A 15,067-nucleotide genomic window follows, 5' to 3' on the forward strand; every position below is an offset into this window, starting at 1 on the left:
TTATCATAGGTATATATTTCAGTGCTCAAATTTCACGCATTCGCCATGAGACTTGCGGATTTTGACCAGTTCACATGATCTCACGCAACACCTTACCTATTTCTCATTTGTTCCGCTACACTATACAATAAATTGACGACGCGCAGGCATACGGAGGGAAGTTTTAGGCCGAGTTGATATATGACTCGAGTTATATAAAATTAAATGCCACCTAGATTAAATTACATTCAAGTGTATTGTCATTGAACAGTACAGGTGTCGTACAATATAATGCAGTTTTCATCCAACCAAAAGTTCAAATAGAACAATGCAAAGAAGTTATATTGAGCTAAATTGCTCTTTTTTGTTACTCCTCTATTTGCACTTTTGGTTGCATGCAAAATGCATTTAGTTGTACTGCACTTGTACAGTGAAATGAAGGTGGGTGAGAGGGAAGGTAGATGAAAGTGAGACAAAAGAGTATAATGATGGTTGAGAGAAAGAAAACAAGAGAGAGAAAAGGGAGATAGAAAGCAAGTTCGAGCGAGGAAAAAACAGAGATGTATTCATGTGCGATTGAGCAACTGCGGTACAAAGAAAAATTTAACAATGAAAGAAAAATAGGTAGCTGCAATTACTTTATTATGGTTGTGGAAGAAATTGCGATTTCCTGTGTGCTTACATTATTCACTAATCAATAGAACTAGTCATTGGATACTAGTTAGTATGTTCTCAATGTAAGCTTGCTATTAATAAGAGTAGATTGTGTCTGTGTCAGGGTTAATAGATGTTTGAGATTAGGAGAAAGTGCTGGCTAAATGTTCCTTGTCATGACTTCAAGGAGAACTCCAACTATGAACTCTGTAGTCTGAGTGGTCATGTGTTGGAAGCTGTGAATCTCTTTTTCTGAGACTGTTGTAATGTCATTACTGCCTGACTGTCACTATCTATGTTTACATTCTAGTGCCCTATAAAATATGGTCCTCCGGCGTTCAGAGCCGAGAGAGACATGATTGAGTCCTAAGCCTGGTGTTGTGTTGTCATTTATTGTCAGAGGTCTGGTTTTCTCTTCCAATCTGCAGATTGATAAATACTTAAAATCCAGAACTCAACTGAACTTAGTCACACCGTTTATGAAGAGACGGACAAAACACTTTCTTCATCATGGTCATATATAAAGTAACAGATGTGAAGTAACAGAATATGAAGTAACAGAATGATGTATTTAATTAGACTTGCAAAACAATGCTGATGGTATTGCAATAGACTCTGCTACAGCCAGGTGTATCAATATAAAACACAATGCTTATTTGATTAAAAAATATAATTCTCCCTGAGTCACCACCTTACAGCGGTGGAGGGCTTTGCGTGTCCTAATAGGAGCTAAGTTGTCGGGGGCTTTATGCCCCTGGTAGGGTCACCCAGGGCAAACAGGTTCCAGTTTACCAGACAAAGCGTGGCTCAAAAACCAACCATGAAGAAAAACAACAATAGCTCCCAGTTGCCCTTGCCCAGACGCAGGTCACCCTGGAGCCAGGCCCGGGGGTGGGGCTCGATGGCGAGCGCCTGGTGGCCTGGCCTTTTCCCATGGGGCCCGGCCGGGCACAGCCCGAAGAGGCAACATGGGGCCCCCTTCCAGTGGGCTCACCATCTACAGGAGGGGTCATGGGGGCCAGGAGGAGGGGTCATGGGGATCGTACCTTGGCGGTCCGATCTTCAGCTGCAGAAGCCAGCTCTAGGGACGTGGAACGTCACCTCGCTGGAGGGAAAGGAGCCTGAGCTGGTGCGCGAGGTAGAGAGGTTCCGGCTAGACATAGTCTGCCTCGCCTCGGTGCATAGCATCGGCTCCGGAACCAGTCTCCTTAAGAGGGGCTGAACTCTCTTCCACTCTGGAGTTGCCCTTGGTGAGAGGCGTCGAGCTGGGGTGGGAATACTTGTTTCCCCTTGGTTCGGCGCCTGTACGTTGGGGTTCACCGCGGTGGACGAGAGGGTAGCCTCCCTCCGCCTTCGGGTGGGGGGATGTGTCCTCACTGTTGTTTGTGCTTACGCACTGGAGCGGTTAGCAACCAAATGCGGAGCGGCTGGGATGGGAATCAGCACCTTCAAATCTGAGGCCATAGTTATCGACCGGAAAAGGGTGGAGTGCCATCTCCGGGTCGGGGAGGAGATCTTGACCCAAGTGGAGGAGTTCAAGTATCTCGGGGTCTTGTTTAGGGCTGCAACTAACGATTATTTTAATAATCAATTAATCTGTCGATTCTTTTTTCGATTAATCAATGAATCGGATAAAAAAACTAAAACAAAAAAGCATTAATTTCCAACCCTTTATTCAAAAACAGAGCTGACAGTGCAAATTCACAGTGCAAAAAATCTTCAGAATGTGCACAAACAGGCACACAAAACAGGCACACAAGTTATTAATATTTGCGTGGATTTAATGCTATTTTCCAAGATGAGCAATTAATTTAAGTTGTGTTTAAAACTTAATTAGAATAATCTTGAAACAACACAATTTTGAAACAAACACAATGTTGAAACAAAGTTAAGATTTTCAAGGATTAAGCTATTTTCAAAGATTTGTGATTTTCTATCATTTTATTTAAAATTTAATTGAAAATGTAAAGGCTGTGGAAGTATACCAGACATTGTTAAGACACTCTGGTGTCTTACAGTGTGGTATGGGAGCTGCGCAGACAGGGACCGCAAGGCCCTACAAAGTGTGGTCCGTTCTGCTGAGTTCATCATCGGCAGGAAGCTCCCAGCCCTACAGGACACCTACCACACACGTTGCCTAAGGAAAGCCGGCAGGATTCTAAGAGGCGGTTCCCACCCATCCTTCAGTCTCTTTACCCCGTTGCTTTCTGGCAGGCGTTACCGCAGCATCCGGTCATGCACACGTAGATTGGACAACAGTTTCTACCCAAGGGCCATCAGGCTTCTCAATGGACACTGATATGGACATTGATTTACTGCACACTAGTCACTTATACACTGTCACTTTCAGCTACTGGTTGCAATATCAGTAACATTGCACTACTGTACCTCACTGTACCTTGCCACCAGGCTCCTGTATGGTCATTGACTTAGTCACTGATCTGCAATTTTGCACTATTGTACTGTACTCCACTTAGGCTAGAATAGGTTATAGGGTTGAAATAGGTTTTATGTGCATTTAGGGTTAGTATAGTGTATTATTATTGTTATCTGTAATTTAGGAAGTTTTAGTATTAGGGTTAGAATAGTCGATTATTTTATTTATAGTTTCACTTATTAGCATAGATGTAAATTATGTTCTGTGTACTTATATGTTATGTTATGCCAGGTGCTTGTGTCTCGTCTTAAGAATTTCAGTGCCCAGTCTGACCTTGTGTTGTTCTGTGTACCTTGTAGCAACCCAGGAGACTTGAAGGCCCGATACACCATAAAATAGGACTCAGACACTGGGTTTAACATAAATGGGTTTTTACTAAAGGGTTTCAGGGTAAGGGTAGTGGGACAAACTTTAAATTAGGGGTCTTCCCATCCGGGGTTTGTGGTCCTTCACGGAGTGCGGTTCTGGGGGGTCAAAGCAGAGGGAAAGGTTAACAGCAACTTTCCTCCAGGGTTGTCTCTCTGGTTCTCTCTCCCCCTGCGGCCTTGGGCTGGCTCCCCTTTAAGCCCTGGCCTGATTGCCTGATGGGCTCCAGGTGTGACCAGTGCCATGTGCCCAGTGGCTGCAGCACCTCGACCGGCAGGTAGACTCTCTCTATCACCTCCCCCAATTGAAGTTGACTGACCCGCCTTTGGGGTCAGATTGGCTGGTCTGACTCCCCTGGTTTGCTACAACCTGACAAATAAAAGACTTGAACTTGAACTTGTGTCTGAGGTTTTATATTCCAAAAATTATTATAAAAGTCTGGATTTTTCAAAATGGTATGGGTTGTTTTTAACTGGGCCCAAACGCGATGCTGCAAAGTAGCACCTTCCAAATGTGGGACAAATGTCGAATATGAAACTAACCACCTCGGTCAATTAACACAAATTTTTGATGTATTTAGTGTGAAATGCTCCCATACCTTGGATCGTACTGATTTCTCTGCCTCCGCCATGTGTTTCAGAACAACGTTACTCAACTACATCTCTCCGATGGCCTTTCCTCTACCTCTGCTCCACGCTCCGCTTTTTTTTTTAATACTCAAACATCTCTGCGACCTATTGAGTGGCGTAATAATCGCGCAACACAACAAATCGATAATGACATTTGTTGCCAACGCTTTTAATAATACATTTTAATTGATTTAATCGATTCGATGTTGCAGCCCTAGTCTTGTTCACGAGTGAGGGAAGAATGCAGCACGAGATCGACAGGCGGATCAGTGCGGTGTCCGCAGTGATGCAGGCTCTGCATCGGTCCGTCGTGGTGAAGAAAGAGCTGAGTCGAAAGGCAAAGCTCTCTATTTACCAGTCGATCTACGTTCCTACCCTCACCTGTGGTCACGAACTGTGGGTAGTGACCGAAAGAACAAGATCGCGAATACAAGCGGCCAAAATGAGTTTTCTCCGCAGGGTGTCCAGGCTCTCCCTTAGAGATAGGGTGAGAAGCTCGGTCATCCGGGAAGGGCTCAGAGTAGAACTGCTGCTCCTCCGAGTCCAAAGGAGACAGTTGAGGTGGCTCGGGCATCTGATCAGGATGCCTCCTGGACGCCTCCCTGGTGAGGTGTTCTGGGCACGTCCCACTGGGAAGAAGTCCCGGGGAAGACCCAGGACACGCTGGAGGGACTATGTCTCTCTGCTGGCTTGGGAACGCTTCGAGGTCCTCAGGAGCTGGTGGAAGTGGCGAAGAGTGGGGAGAGGGAAGTCTGGGCCTCCCAGCTTAGGTTGCTGCTCCCTTGACCCAACCCCCGAACAAGCGGCAGATGACGACGACGACAACAACATTTTTAAAATGTATTTCTCAGGAGAATCGTTGTACTATGTTAAAGGACATGCCAGTGCCTGCAAACAAAAATGGTTTGCGGAAGCAAAGAGGCAAATTACTTTTCCTACACTTTCATGCCAGCTCAACAGGGGCTCACACTGGACAAAAGAAAACCTGTGATGCCATACGCAAAAGGTTTTTCTGGCCCAGAATGGCCCTCGACATTGAGAAATGTCAAGAGCCATTTACTTCTGCAAGTGTACTTCCACAACAACTGATCTGGTTTGTATGGTGGGCTTTAGCACACTACACATGAACATGTAAACTTGTAAACACCTGTACTCTTTTTACCTGTTCTTCAATATGTTGAATTGGGAATGTATCAATTGTCATTCGACAAATATTTTCATGTACGCGTTTTACAGGTGTCAGAATTTGTGGTTTGCCAGGCCAGTCAACACAAGATTAACCTGTTAAGGAGTGAGTTCTAAACATTACTGACGCTTCCACCAGAGTGAGTTATTTTTTCAAAACGGAAGCTAGCTAGCTTTAGTAAGCTTCTGTTACCTAGCAACCTAGCATAATACTCGTAGCAATGCTACTACCTGCTAGTGTTACTTGTTAACCTCCTAATTGTAAATTTTGAAGCCATACTATAGCGTTTGTCATATAGTTTTTGTATATCGGAAAATAGTCAGTTGGAATGTTCAAAATCACACGTGCGACGGTAATCTGTGCGGCCCGCTTTCGAACGATCACATATGTGTGACGCTACTAATTAAAGTCCAGCTGCGCCTTTTCAATTATACTGGATTTCTTTATTTTACTTTTGTGCAATAGCCCCCTGTAGTCCAAGCAAACAGGATCGACTTAAGTGGGTAACGTTAGCACTACAGCTTAGCAAACAAAGTATCGGGATTCAACTCAGCTTCAGTTAGCTCTGACTATCTTGCTGCATACTTCTATTCTACATCTCTGACGTTGATAACAAATCAAACCGTTTCAAAATCAGTTGAAAATTGAGCAAGTTATGGTCCTTTAAAAAGTACATGTACCGGAAGATCAGGAGATACCTGTCTGAGCACTCCACCCAGCTGCTAGTCCAAGCACTGGTCCTCTCCAAGTTGGACTACTGCAACTCGCTGCTCGCTGGTCTCCCAGCATGTGCAACCTGCCCTCATCAGAGGATTCAGAACGCAGCGGCCCGCCTGGTCTACAATCTACTCAAACGCTCCCATGTTACCCCGCTCCTCATCTCTCTCCACTGGCTACCAATCAACGCCCGTATCAGATTCAAGACCCTGGTACTGACCTTTCGAGCAGTGAACGGAACTGCACCTGACTACATCAAGTCTCTCCTGCAACCTTACACCCCCACCCGTCACCTACGGACTTCTTCAGACAACCCCCCTGGTCGTCCCACCGCTCAAGACTGCCCGGTCCCAACACAAGCTCTTCTCCTGCCTGGCCCCCCAATGGTGGAACCAGCTCTCCACCTCCATCAGGGACACTGACTGTCTCCCCACCTTCAAGAAAAGCCTCAAGACACACTTGTTCCGGGAGTACAACGGCACTTAGGAATGCTTGGCTGGACCTGATGTTAGTTTCCTCCAGGATGACAATGACTTTTATTGAGTGACTTGTTGCTCTTGTAGGTTAGTTATAACAAAATTAACTCTTGTACCCGCTGTGAAATATTTTACTTTTTATTATTCTTCTACAGTTACAGTCTTGCACTTTTTGTGGTTGATGTTGTTTTTAACTTTTTGTAACTTGTATAACTGCATGCTCTTATGGGTCTTCCCTTTTAGCCTGGTCCTAACCAGACCCTCGTACATTTCATTTGTACAGAGGGTCTGGGATTGCCCCATTGACAAGCGTTAACTTCCTTAAAGGCGGGTCCTCTGTTGAAGTTTAAAACGATTAGATCTGCCCAGAGCCACTCTGATCTGCCATAACCAATCGCAAGCGTTTGTCTTAACCAACTCCTTCACCACTACTGTAACGGAGCTAGCTGCCGTAGCTGGAAAAATAAAATTTTCCCGAACCCCGTGGCGAGGAGGGCTACAACATCATGGCCGCCTACAAAACTCAGCAAGGAATGTTCTTGCTCCGGCTTTAACTTATGGATATTTGGCAGCATTGCCACAACCGCAGAATAACTTCGCTCGCATCTTTCTCCGCCGCCATTACTGAACTACTCAAACTAGTGCACGACATTAACGTCATTGTTCTCAGCCACTCCCTCTGTTCGCTGATTGGACCTACAAATTTTTTTTTTCTGAAAACCGACTTCAGAGCCTAGCTCCCAGACCTAGTACTGAAGCAAAATCCAAATTGAGCGGAAGTATGTAGGAGGGCAGAGTCAGGCTACTTCCCTTTGGCAATTGTTTAGTTTTTTCACAATGTATGCTTCATGTTTTGGCTGCTTGCAGTGTTTGGGACTACCTCGTTGTTATAATCAGTGACCTATGCTCTTTTGTAAAGCTCTCTCTTGGAATTCGCTTTGGATAAAAGCGTCTGCTAAATGCATAAATGTAAATGTACATGAAGCACCAACACAATGTTATGGGTGAGCGAGTTGACTGTAGCAAGATGGCCGCCATGTGCAGACGTTAGATCTAGACTTCGCCGTAAGACATCTATGTGTTTATTACCGAACACTTTACAAAGTACGCTGCAATACAGTGCACTGCAAAACAGTGCACTTACATATGTTTTTTGGACCATTTGCAGTGCGTCATTCGGGTACTTTCAGTGCACTGAATTCTGCTGGTTTTGTGAGTGTAAGCGCCCTAAGCACTGAAGGTCAGTGCTTGAAGTGCACAAGTGCGCAGTAGTAGACACAGCTCTAGCCTTTATATATAGATATAACCATAGATATATATAAACACATATATCTATGGGGAGAACTGCCACTCTCGGGAAACTTCCGGGTTCTGAACTGGTTGCAGTTCCACTCTAGTTCCATGTGAGGGCACTAACGAGTGAGTGCAGAATGAATGGAGCTCTATGGAGCTATACTCTCAAAATCCACTTTTCTCAGGATATAATTTTTTGTAGAGTAATTTCAATTCTAAATTCGAAAGGGGAGGCAAAAAAATACACACTGCTGGGTGATTTTCAAAAAGTCGCCTTCCTGTTCTAAAAAGCCTTTTAAAATGTCAAAGACGTCATACACATGGTACGACCAGAGATACTGCTTTACGGCAAGCTGTGGTCACTTCTTTTTTTTCTCAAGGCATCGACAACACAGCTGACAGGTTAGGCTCTCCCTGTCAATACACATTGGCTTGCTAATATTGTTGCTAATGTTGCTAACGCTCTGACATTCTGATTCTGCTTCAGATGTCATCAAGCGGGATCTCTGGTCGTAGTCACTCCTTCACTAACCAATTAGCATTCATTAGCAGAATGCTAGCATGTTATGGGCAACAATGACTCATCTTGTAAGAAATTGAAAGGACATAAGTACTTGTTCATTCAACTTTCGACCTATAATACATGTTGAACATGCAAAAACTATAATCAGATCTGAGATTTCTCAACGACAATCAGGCGAAAGAGACAAAGACTCCCATTCATTTTGCACTCGCTCATGATCACCCTCAGTGGAACTCTGGTGGAACTGCAACCAAATTCGGTACAATGGGGCTTAATAAAGGAGTAGACAGGCTCTCCTTAAACAGGCTCTGATCCTACACTGGAGGAGCGTGCGCAGCAAATTTTGGGGCGTGACCAGAGCCAAAAAAGGTGGAGTTTGGTGGCCTTTTCAAAACCTATCGTTTTACAGCTAAAATTGTAATTGTTTGATTTGCATAAGAAAGAGGTGTCAATGGACTTTGAGGTTCACTGTCCATTGACATGTCCATTTTACCCACTGAACTGTCGTTATTCAACTGTGACAAGATATATTCAGTTCTGCAATCAATGACCCCTTCAACAGAAAATAATAGGCTACATTTCATATAAATGTGTCTATACCAATAAAAAGCTGACCAACCTACACTTAAAGGCAGGGTGGGCAATGTTGTTGAGAAGCACTTTGTCATATTTGCCGAAAGTAACTTCATGTATTGATAGCAACCAATACATCTAAAGGTTTGATGGTAATATGAAATCATTCCGACGTCTGTGGGCGTCGCAATACTGTAATAAACATGACCAATCATTAAGGGGTACCCTGACTAGAGATTGTACGGGCTACCTATCTGTCTACCTACTTTGCATTCTGCCCCTCCACTCAATGCTCGTTACTGCAGTTTTGTGGGAGTGGCTTTGAAGGGAGGAGGTGGGATATTTTGGTTTGAATCATGTCAAACAAAAGATAAAGTATCTAACTTCGCAACAACAACAAAAAATGTATGTAAAATACATATAAAGTATAAAATAGCTATAATATACAATATATAACTGAATGTATATTATCGATAGTTTATACTTTATATTTATTTTACATACCTTTCCCCTTAGTATTAGTTAGTAGCCTATTAGTTAGACTTTGTACCTTTAGCATATTTAGACTTGTTTAAACATACACCACTTATTTAAGATGTATTCCTTTATGTTGAATGTATGCACCTTCCTGTCAAAGTAAATTCTTTGTCTGTGCAAACTTTCATGGCGATTAAAACCCCTTCTTATTCTGATTCTGAAAACGTGCCTACCCTGCCTTTAATAGCAGTGTCGGCTACAGAAGCAGTGGGCTTGCATCACCGCTCATATCTAGGCTACAGACACATTGCCTACGTCATGTACCGCTGTAACGGAGTTGATATGGTTTAAGGTATGAACAATGCAAAAGAACAGCCTTTAAGAAGGGCTACGTAGTCAGAGCAGGAAACACGTCGACAGCAGCAATGTGTATGTTTTGATGCCTTATGATGAAAATATAGCACAGCCCATAATCTGTGTGCAAGATACAACAACCCGCCATGATGTCTTCATCCATACTCTTCAGGGCTCGTTAGTATTAGGCTATACAACTAACATCACGCTAACGGTGTAAAACTGTCGTAATATTGGATGTTTGATATGTGAACATGGACATGGGAAATGTGATTTAGCGGCTTGATTATGGAATATATTTCATAATGCATAACCTGATACAGTAGGCAAGACACCATATACAGTCGCCATGGTTTATTAAACGAGTTAAAAAAGAACGTCAGTGTGTATGAAAAAACAATGTAGGCTATGTATGTAAGCTAAAGTATTTTCTTAAAAGTCGTTAATTGAGGAATAAACAATCCTACTTCAGCCGTCTTTTTGTAATAATTTAGGGAGGTGGATAATGTTTCTGCACGGTTGTCTAGCATGGAATTTTAACACAAAATAGGCTAGCCAACGTTTACATGATAAAAAGTAATCACACGTATTGCTGCTTTTTGGATAAGATAAATTATTATAAAACACAGACACAGCTTAATGTCATTGCAATTTACAAGATTATTGGAATGTGTAAAGTGAGCTATTTTTGTGTTTTTCTATGCAAAAGTGATACAACAATTAATGCAAAATGATGTATTTTCATTTCAGGTGTCCAGAAGACCTGCTAGTTCAGTGGTAGTACATTTGGTCGGGCATTAGTTCTATCACAATGTCAAGCAGTGGATATCCATCTTCCTCAATTAGTGGACAGACTGGTATAAACAGCAGGCCCTTCAAGTGCGCTGATTGCGGAGGCACTTTTACCCAACAGGCAGAATCTGGGGCACCTTTCTCTCATTCACTAGGGGTCTCAAGGCAAGAGCGGGGTCATAGAGGTAGAAGTGTGTCCAAATGCCCAACCTGCTCCATGTCCATAACATCAACCGGCCGCGTGCTTCACACGTGCAACCGCTCAGACGTGCACCCTCACAGCTGCACGCTGTGTGAGAAAACCTTCATATCCTCAGCCCACCTGGCCCTGCACTTGCAATCACACTGCGGTGACCGGAAGCACAGGTGCGGTGTCTGCGGCAAGCTCTTCCGCCAGTCCGCCCACCTGTTGCGCCACAGGTCCATCCACAGTGGGGACAAGCCTTTCAAATGCGCAGAGTGTGGCAAGTGCTTCAGCCGCGCATCGCACCTGAAGACGCATGCCCGTCTCCACACAGGGGAGAAGCCCTTCAAGTGCACCACCTGCGACAAGGCTTTTACCCAGAAGGCAGGTCTTATCATGCACTTTCGGCTGCACACGGGGGAACGTCCCTTCAAGTGCAACCTGTGCGGCCAGACTTTCCGCACCTATGCGGTCCTGCAGTCCCATCAGGCGCTGGAGGCAGGCCGGCGCTGCTTCCGCTGCAGCCAATGTGAGAAAACCTTTAGGTCCGCCTCAGAGCTGAGCAGACATGAAGCAGCCCATGGATGTTCGGAGGAGCTGAAGTGTGGTGTCTGCAGCCGCTCCTTTGTGCGGCCGTCATACCTGCGTCTGTGCATGGGCCTGCACGGCGGACAGAGGCCCTATCACTGCAAGGTGTGCAACAAAACATTCGCCAAGATGTCCACCTTCGAGAGACACTGTGACAAACACCTGAGGCAGAGCAGGGGCGACGAGGAGGAAGAGGAGAAAGAACAGGATGATATGAAACTCTCCGTGTCACCCCTTCTCTCCACTGCTTCCTCTAACAATGTTTCTCTTTTCTCAGAGATCAACACACGCTCCAGAACCAGAGCTAAAACCAAGTTGGGGTAAATCAACCCCCATATTGGAAATATTCTCTTTTTCGGGTGATGACAAACATTAATATTAACAGAAATACTGTGCTGTATACTGCTAACTTTGTTGGTTGTGGAACAAGTGCTTTTTTTCTGGCACACACATTTCAACTATAATTTTGATGGACATGAAGAACAGAGCGTAAGGAGAGAAGCACACTGCACTTCAACAACTTCACAAATGTCTTGTTTAACAGACTGATTTACAAACACTAATGAATTGTTCTGAACAAAAAAAATTGTATGTTGAATTGTAAAATTTTTGTGGTGCGTGGTACTATACAGTACATTTATACGGTGCAATTTATTCATAAGCTTTTGGCCATTAGTTGTAATTAGGGTTCCTCCGGTAGGAGGGAACCTATTGTATTTCTTAGTTTTATCATTATTTATCTTTTTTTCCTTGCCCCACAATAACTCAACATGTTATTGGTAACACATTTTCTAATTTGGCACATTGATACTACATCCGAGTGGGTACCTCCACACCAAATATGGTACACCTTCGACTGTAGGGGGCGCCACAGGCCACGCCTTAAAGTCCAATTTTCAAAGTGATGGCATTTCCACCCAATTGCTCCAATTCTTCTGAAACTTGGTGTGTGCCTCATTTCTCATGGGGAACAAAAAAGCCCCAAGAACCCATAAGGTCCGCCATGATGGATTTTCCTGTACAGTGAAAACTTAAAATGCCTCTCTTCTTAAACCAAAGGTCCAATTGACTGGAAATGTTGTACAGATGTGTAGAATTGATGTCTTTATATGGGGTTACGTGGAATAAGAAATGCAATTCAAAATGACTGAAAGGGGTGTATTTATGTAAATATACACATTTCCACAATATCTTTGTGTCAATAAATCAAATATAGTTGCATTAGAGCTGTTTCAACTTTGGCTCTAACAACGCTTACCACAGGAGAAACAGCTTACTCTTTACAGTAACTGAACATGACAATATTCAATGGTTGACAGAGAGAGCAGCTGGAGTTGCAGTGTTCTCTGGGTGGATCCATGTCTCTGTCAGCAAGGGCGTGAAGAGAAGCATGGGATGCAAACACCGAGATGAAGTCTGCCTTGTTCACTGCAGACTGGTAGTTCCAGAGCCCTATAGAAATAGAGAGGGCAGGTGGAGAAGATCTGGATAGGTAGCTACGGTTAGAAGTGGACCGTATATACTTTGTGACATATCTACATCTATGTCTGCGAGTGGTGTAATGAACGGGAATGCTGAAGAAACACATGCTAGCTATGAATATGTTGTAGATGGATTAGGATACAAATAGGGTGATACTTATCAGAAGAGGTGATCCAGCCCCTTCGGCCATCCTCGGTGGACTCCCGCAGGTTGACTCCCTGTCTTTGTTCGACCGAGTTTTCGTGCACCGAGGCTGCCAGACGAGGCTGCCACTGCAGTGCTAGCCGCCTTAAACATGCAAGGCGCAGCTGACAACGACCCTAATTATGTAAACAAAGCAGGGTCTGCACGGCGGCAAGTACCCTGAAACTCAATCTCTAGCTAGCTACCTATTGACCAATATAGCTGCTATACCCTTACCCTCTGCCCTTGAGAATAAGTTTTAGCTAGACACAATAATGACCAAAATGTCGGTAAACTCGCTTTATGGAACAGGTTTCTGATTGGCTTTGATGAGAGTGCAGCTGTCACCTTCACATTGGGAAGCTCTTCTTTCCAACCTATGAGATACAAGCAGAAACACACATCAGACAGTATGCAATTATGTTAACAATGTTTATTTCTGCCATCTCTGTGCATCTACAACAGCAACCTTATACTAAAGTAGTCATTTGACTTTTGAATATTATGAAGGAAGCTGACATTGGGGTTTCCTGCTTCCTGTCAGTCACAGTCATGTGACGTCTCCATACTGGGTTCCTGTGCAGTAATCATTTAGCAGACCCTCTTATCCAGAGCAACTTACAGTAAGTACAGGGACATTCCCCCGAGACAAGTAGGGTGAAGTGCCTTGCCCAAGGACACAACGTCATTTTTGGCACAGCCGGGAATCGAACTGGCGACCTTCAGATTACAAGCCCGATTCCCTAACCGCTCAGCCACCTGACTCCCTAATCAAGTTTCCAAGGTGGAGTGTGATTGGAGTATCCAGCATAAAAAGGGTTTCTTATATACTAGTATTATAATTAGACCAATACGCTGTTCTTATTAGTCCAGAGACATGTTTGATTTGGGATCTTTCCATGTATTGTTGGGGCATATAAGAAACCAAATGTTTACTCTTCGACAAGTCTGCAAACGCGTTGTCGCTTTGATTTGTTAAAACGATTTTAACAAACCTAGACCTAAGGGCTCGGTTAACAATTGTTTTAACAAATCTCTGCTTACAAAGGCGTTTGCGGACCTGTCGAAGAGTAAGCATTTGCAGTTTGTTTCCAATTGGTCAGTCTGAGACAAGAAAGAGTGTGAAGGCAAAAGGTTACTGGGACTGATTAAACCTACCTGTTAAAACATAACAGCTGACAACGATATTAGGATATGGTTAAGGGTTTACTCCGGCTCAAGGTACAGTGGGAGTGGTGTACACTGATAAGTGGAGTGGAACGCATGGGAACCCATGGAACGTGCCAGACTTTTCCACTTGAAATGTAAACTGGACACTCATTTCCTAGATTGGAGTTCAACCAGTTTTGTTTTTTGCTGAGTCACAGGATTATCATAATGGTCTGTGTGGGTGTGTGTAAGTGTACTTGTCTGTGACATTGTGTGTCCTTATGTGTCTGGGTCTGTGTGTTAAGTGTAACTGCCATTAACTGTTAGTCTGCCTATGCTTGTGTTAGTGAAATCTGGTCACCCCATGTATTGTCTACTTCCAGGTCTGTGACCTGCAGTGTGTGCATGTCCATGGAGATGACGCCACAGGGGGAGGCCAGGCAGTGTCTGACTGGACCTGGTGGCTGAACTTGGGCTTTGTGAAGAACTCCCTCTGGGCCAGAGATTGGGGTGGTGACACAGAAGCCCATCAGTGGCTTACGATACTCACTGCTTCCAACATGCAGGGCCCCAATATTGATCTGCTCGGCAAAGACTATGTTCAGCCCACCGATTTTAAATGTATTTTGTTTTTTACATACATATGTGATACACCAAGGATGTCATCTGTTCTGAAATAGTGAAAACCCTCCCTGAGTCATCACCCACCCATGTATCACTGCTCATGTTACAGTGGGCATACAGGGTCATCCTCGTGGACATACAGTCGATACGTACCGCTATACAGTATATAGGGGGAGACGAGATGAGACAACGGAGAAGCAGGAGAGAGGAGGATAGTGCAGAGAGAGAGGAAGCGAGTAGGTAATGAGGAAAGTAATGAGGGGTCAAACAATATATATGGTACCAACTAAAGTAGGAAGTTTTGTGCCAACAGACTCAGGAAGGAACTCATGCAACAGAACTAAACTTGAAAAATTTGAGAGATTACACAATACCCAGGGGCGTTAACAGACATTGTTAAC

The 15,067-nt window shown here is 44.0% G+C and overlaps 1 protein-coding gene across 1 annotated transcript; it reads left to right on the forward strand.

Moving 5' to 3' along the window:
- Positions 1–10,422: 10,422 nt before the first annotated feature.
- Positions 10,423–12,525, forward strand: LOC146234318 (uncharacterized). Its single transcript, XM_084689954.1, has one exon. It carries the CDS (start codon positions 10,476–10,478, stop codon positions 11,550–11,552), a length of 1,077 nt encoding a protein of 358 aa, XP_084546080.1. The 5' UTR covers positions 10,423–10,475; the 3' UTR covers positions 11,553–12,525.
- Positions 12,526–15,067: the final 2,542 nt, after the last annotated feature.

Source organism: Hypomesus nipponensis, chromosome 23 (assembly GCF_054491055.1).
Source record: "Hypomesus nipponensis isolate SF chromosome 23, ASM5449105v1, whole genome shotgun sequence".
NCBI lineage: Eukaryota > Metazoa > Chordata > Actinopteri > Osmeriformes > Osmeridae > Hypomesus > Hypomesus nipponensis.

Excerpts from the sequence above, each read along its gene's own strand:
- LOC146234318 (XM_084689954.1), top strand. The coding sequence starts at position 10,476 with ATGTCAAGCAGTGGATATCCATCTTCCTCAATTAGTGGACAGACTGGT.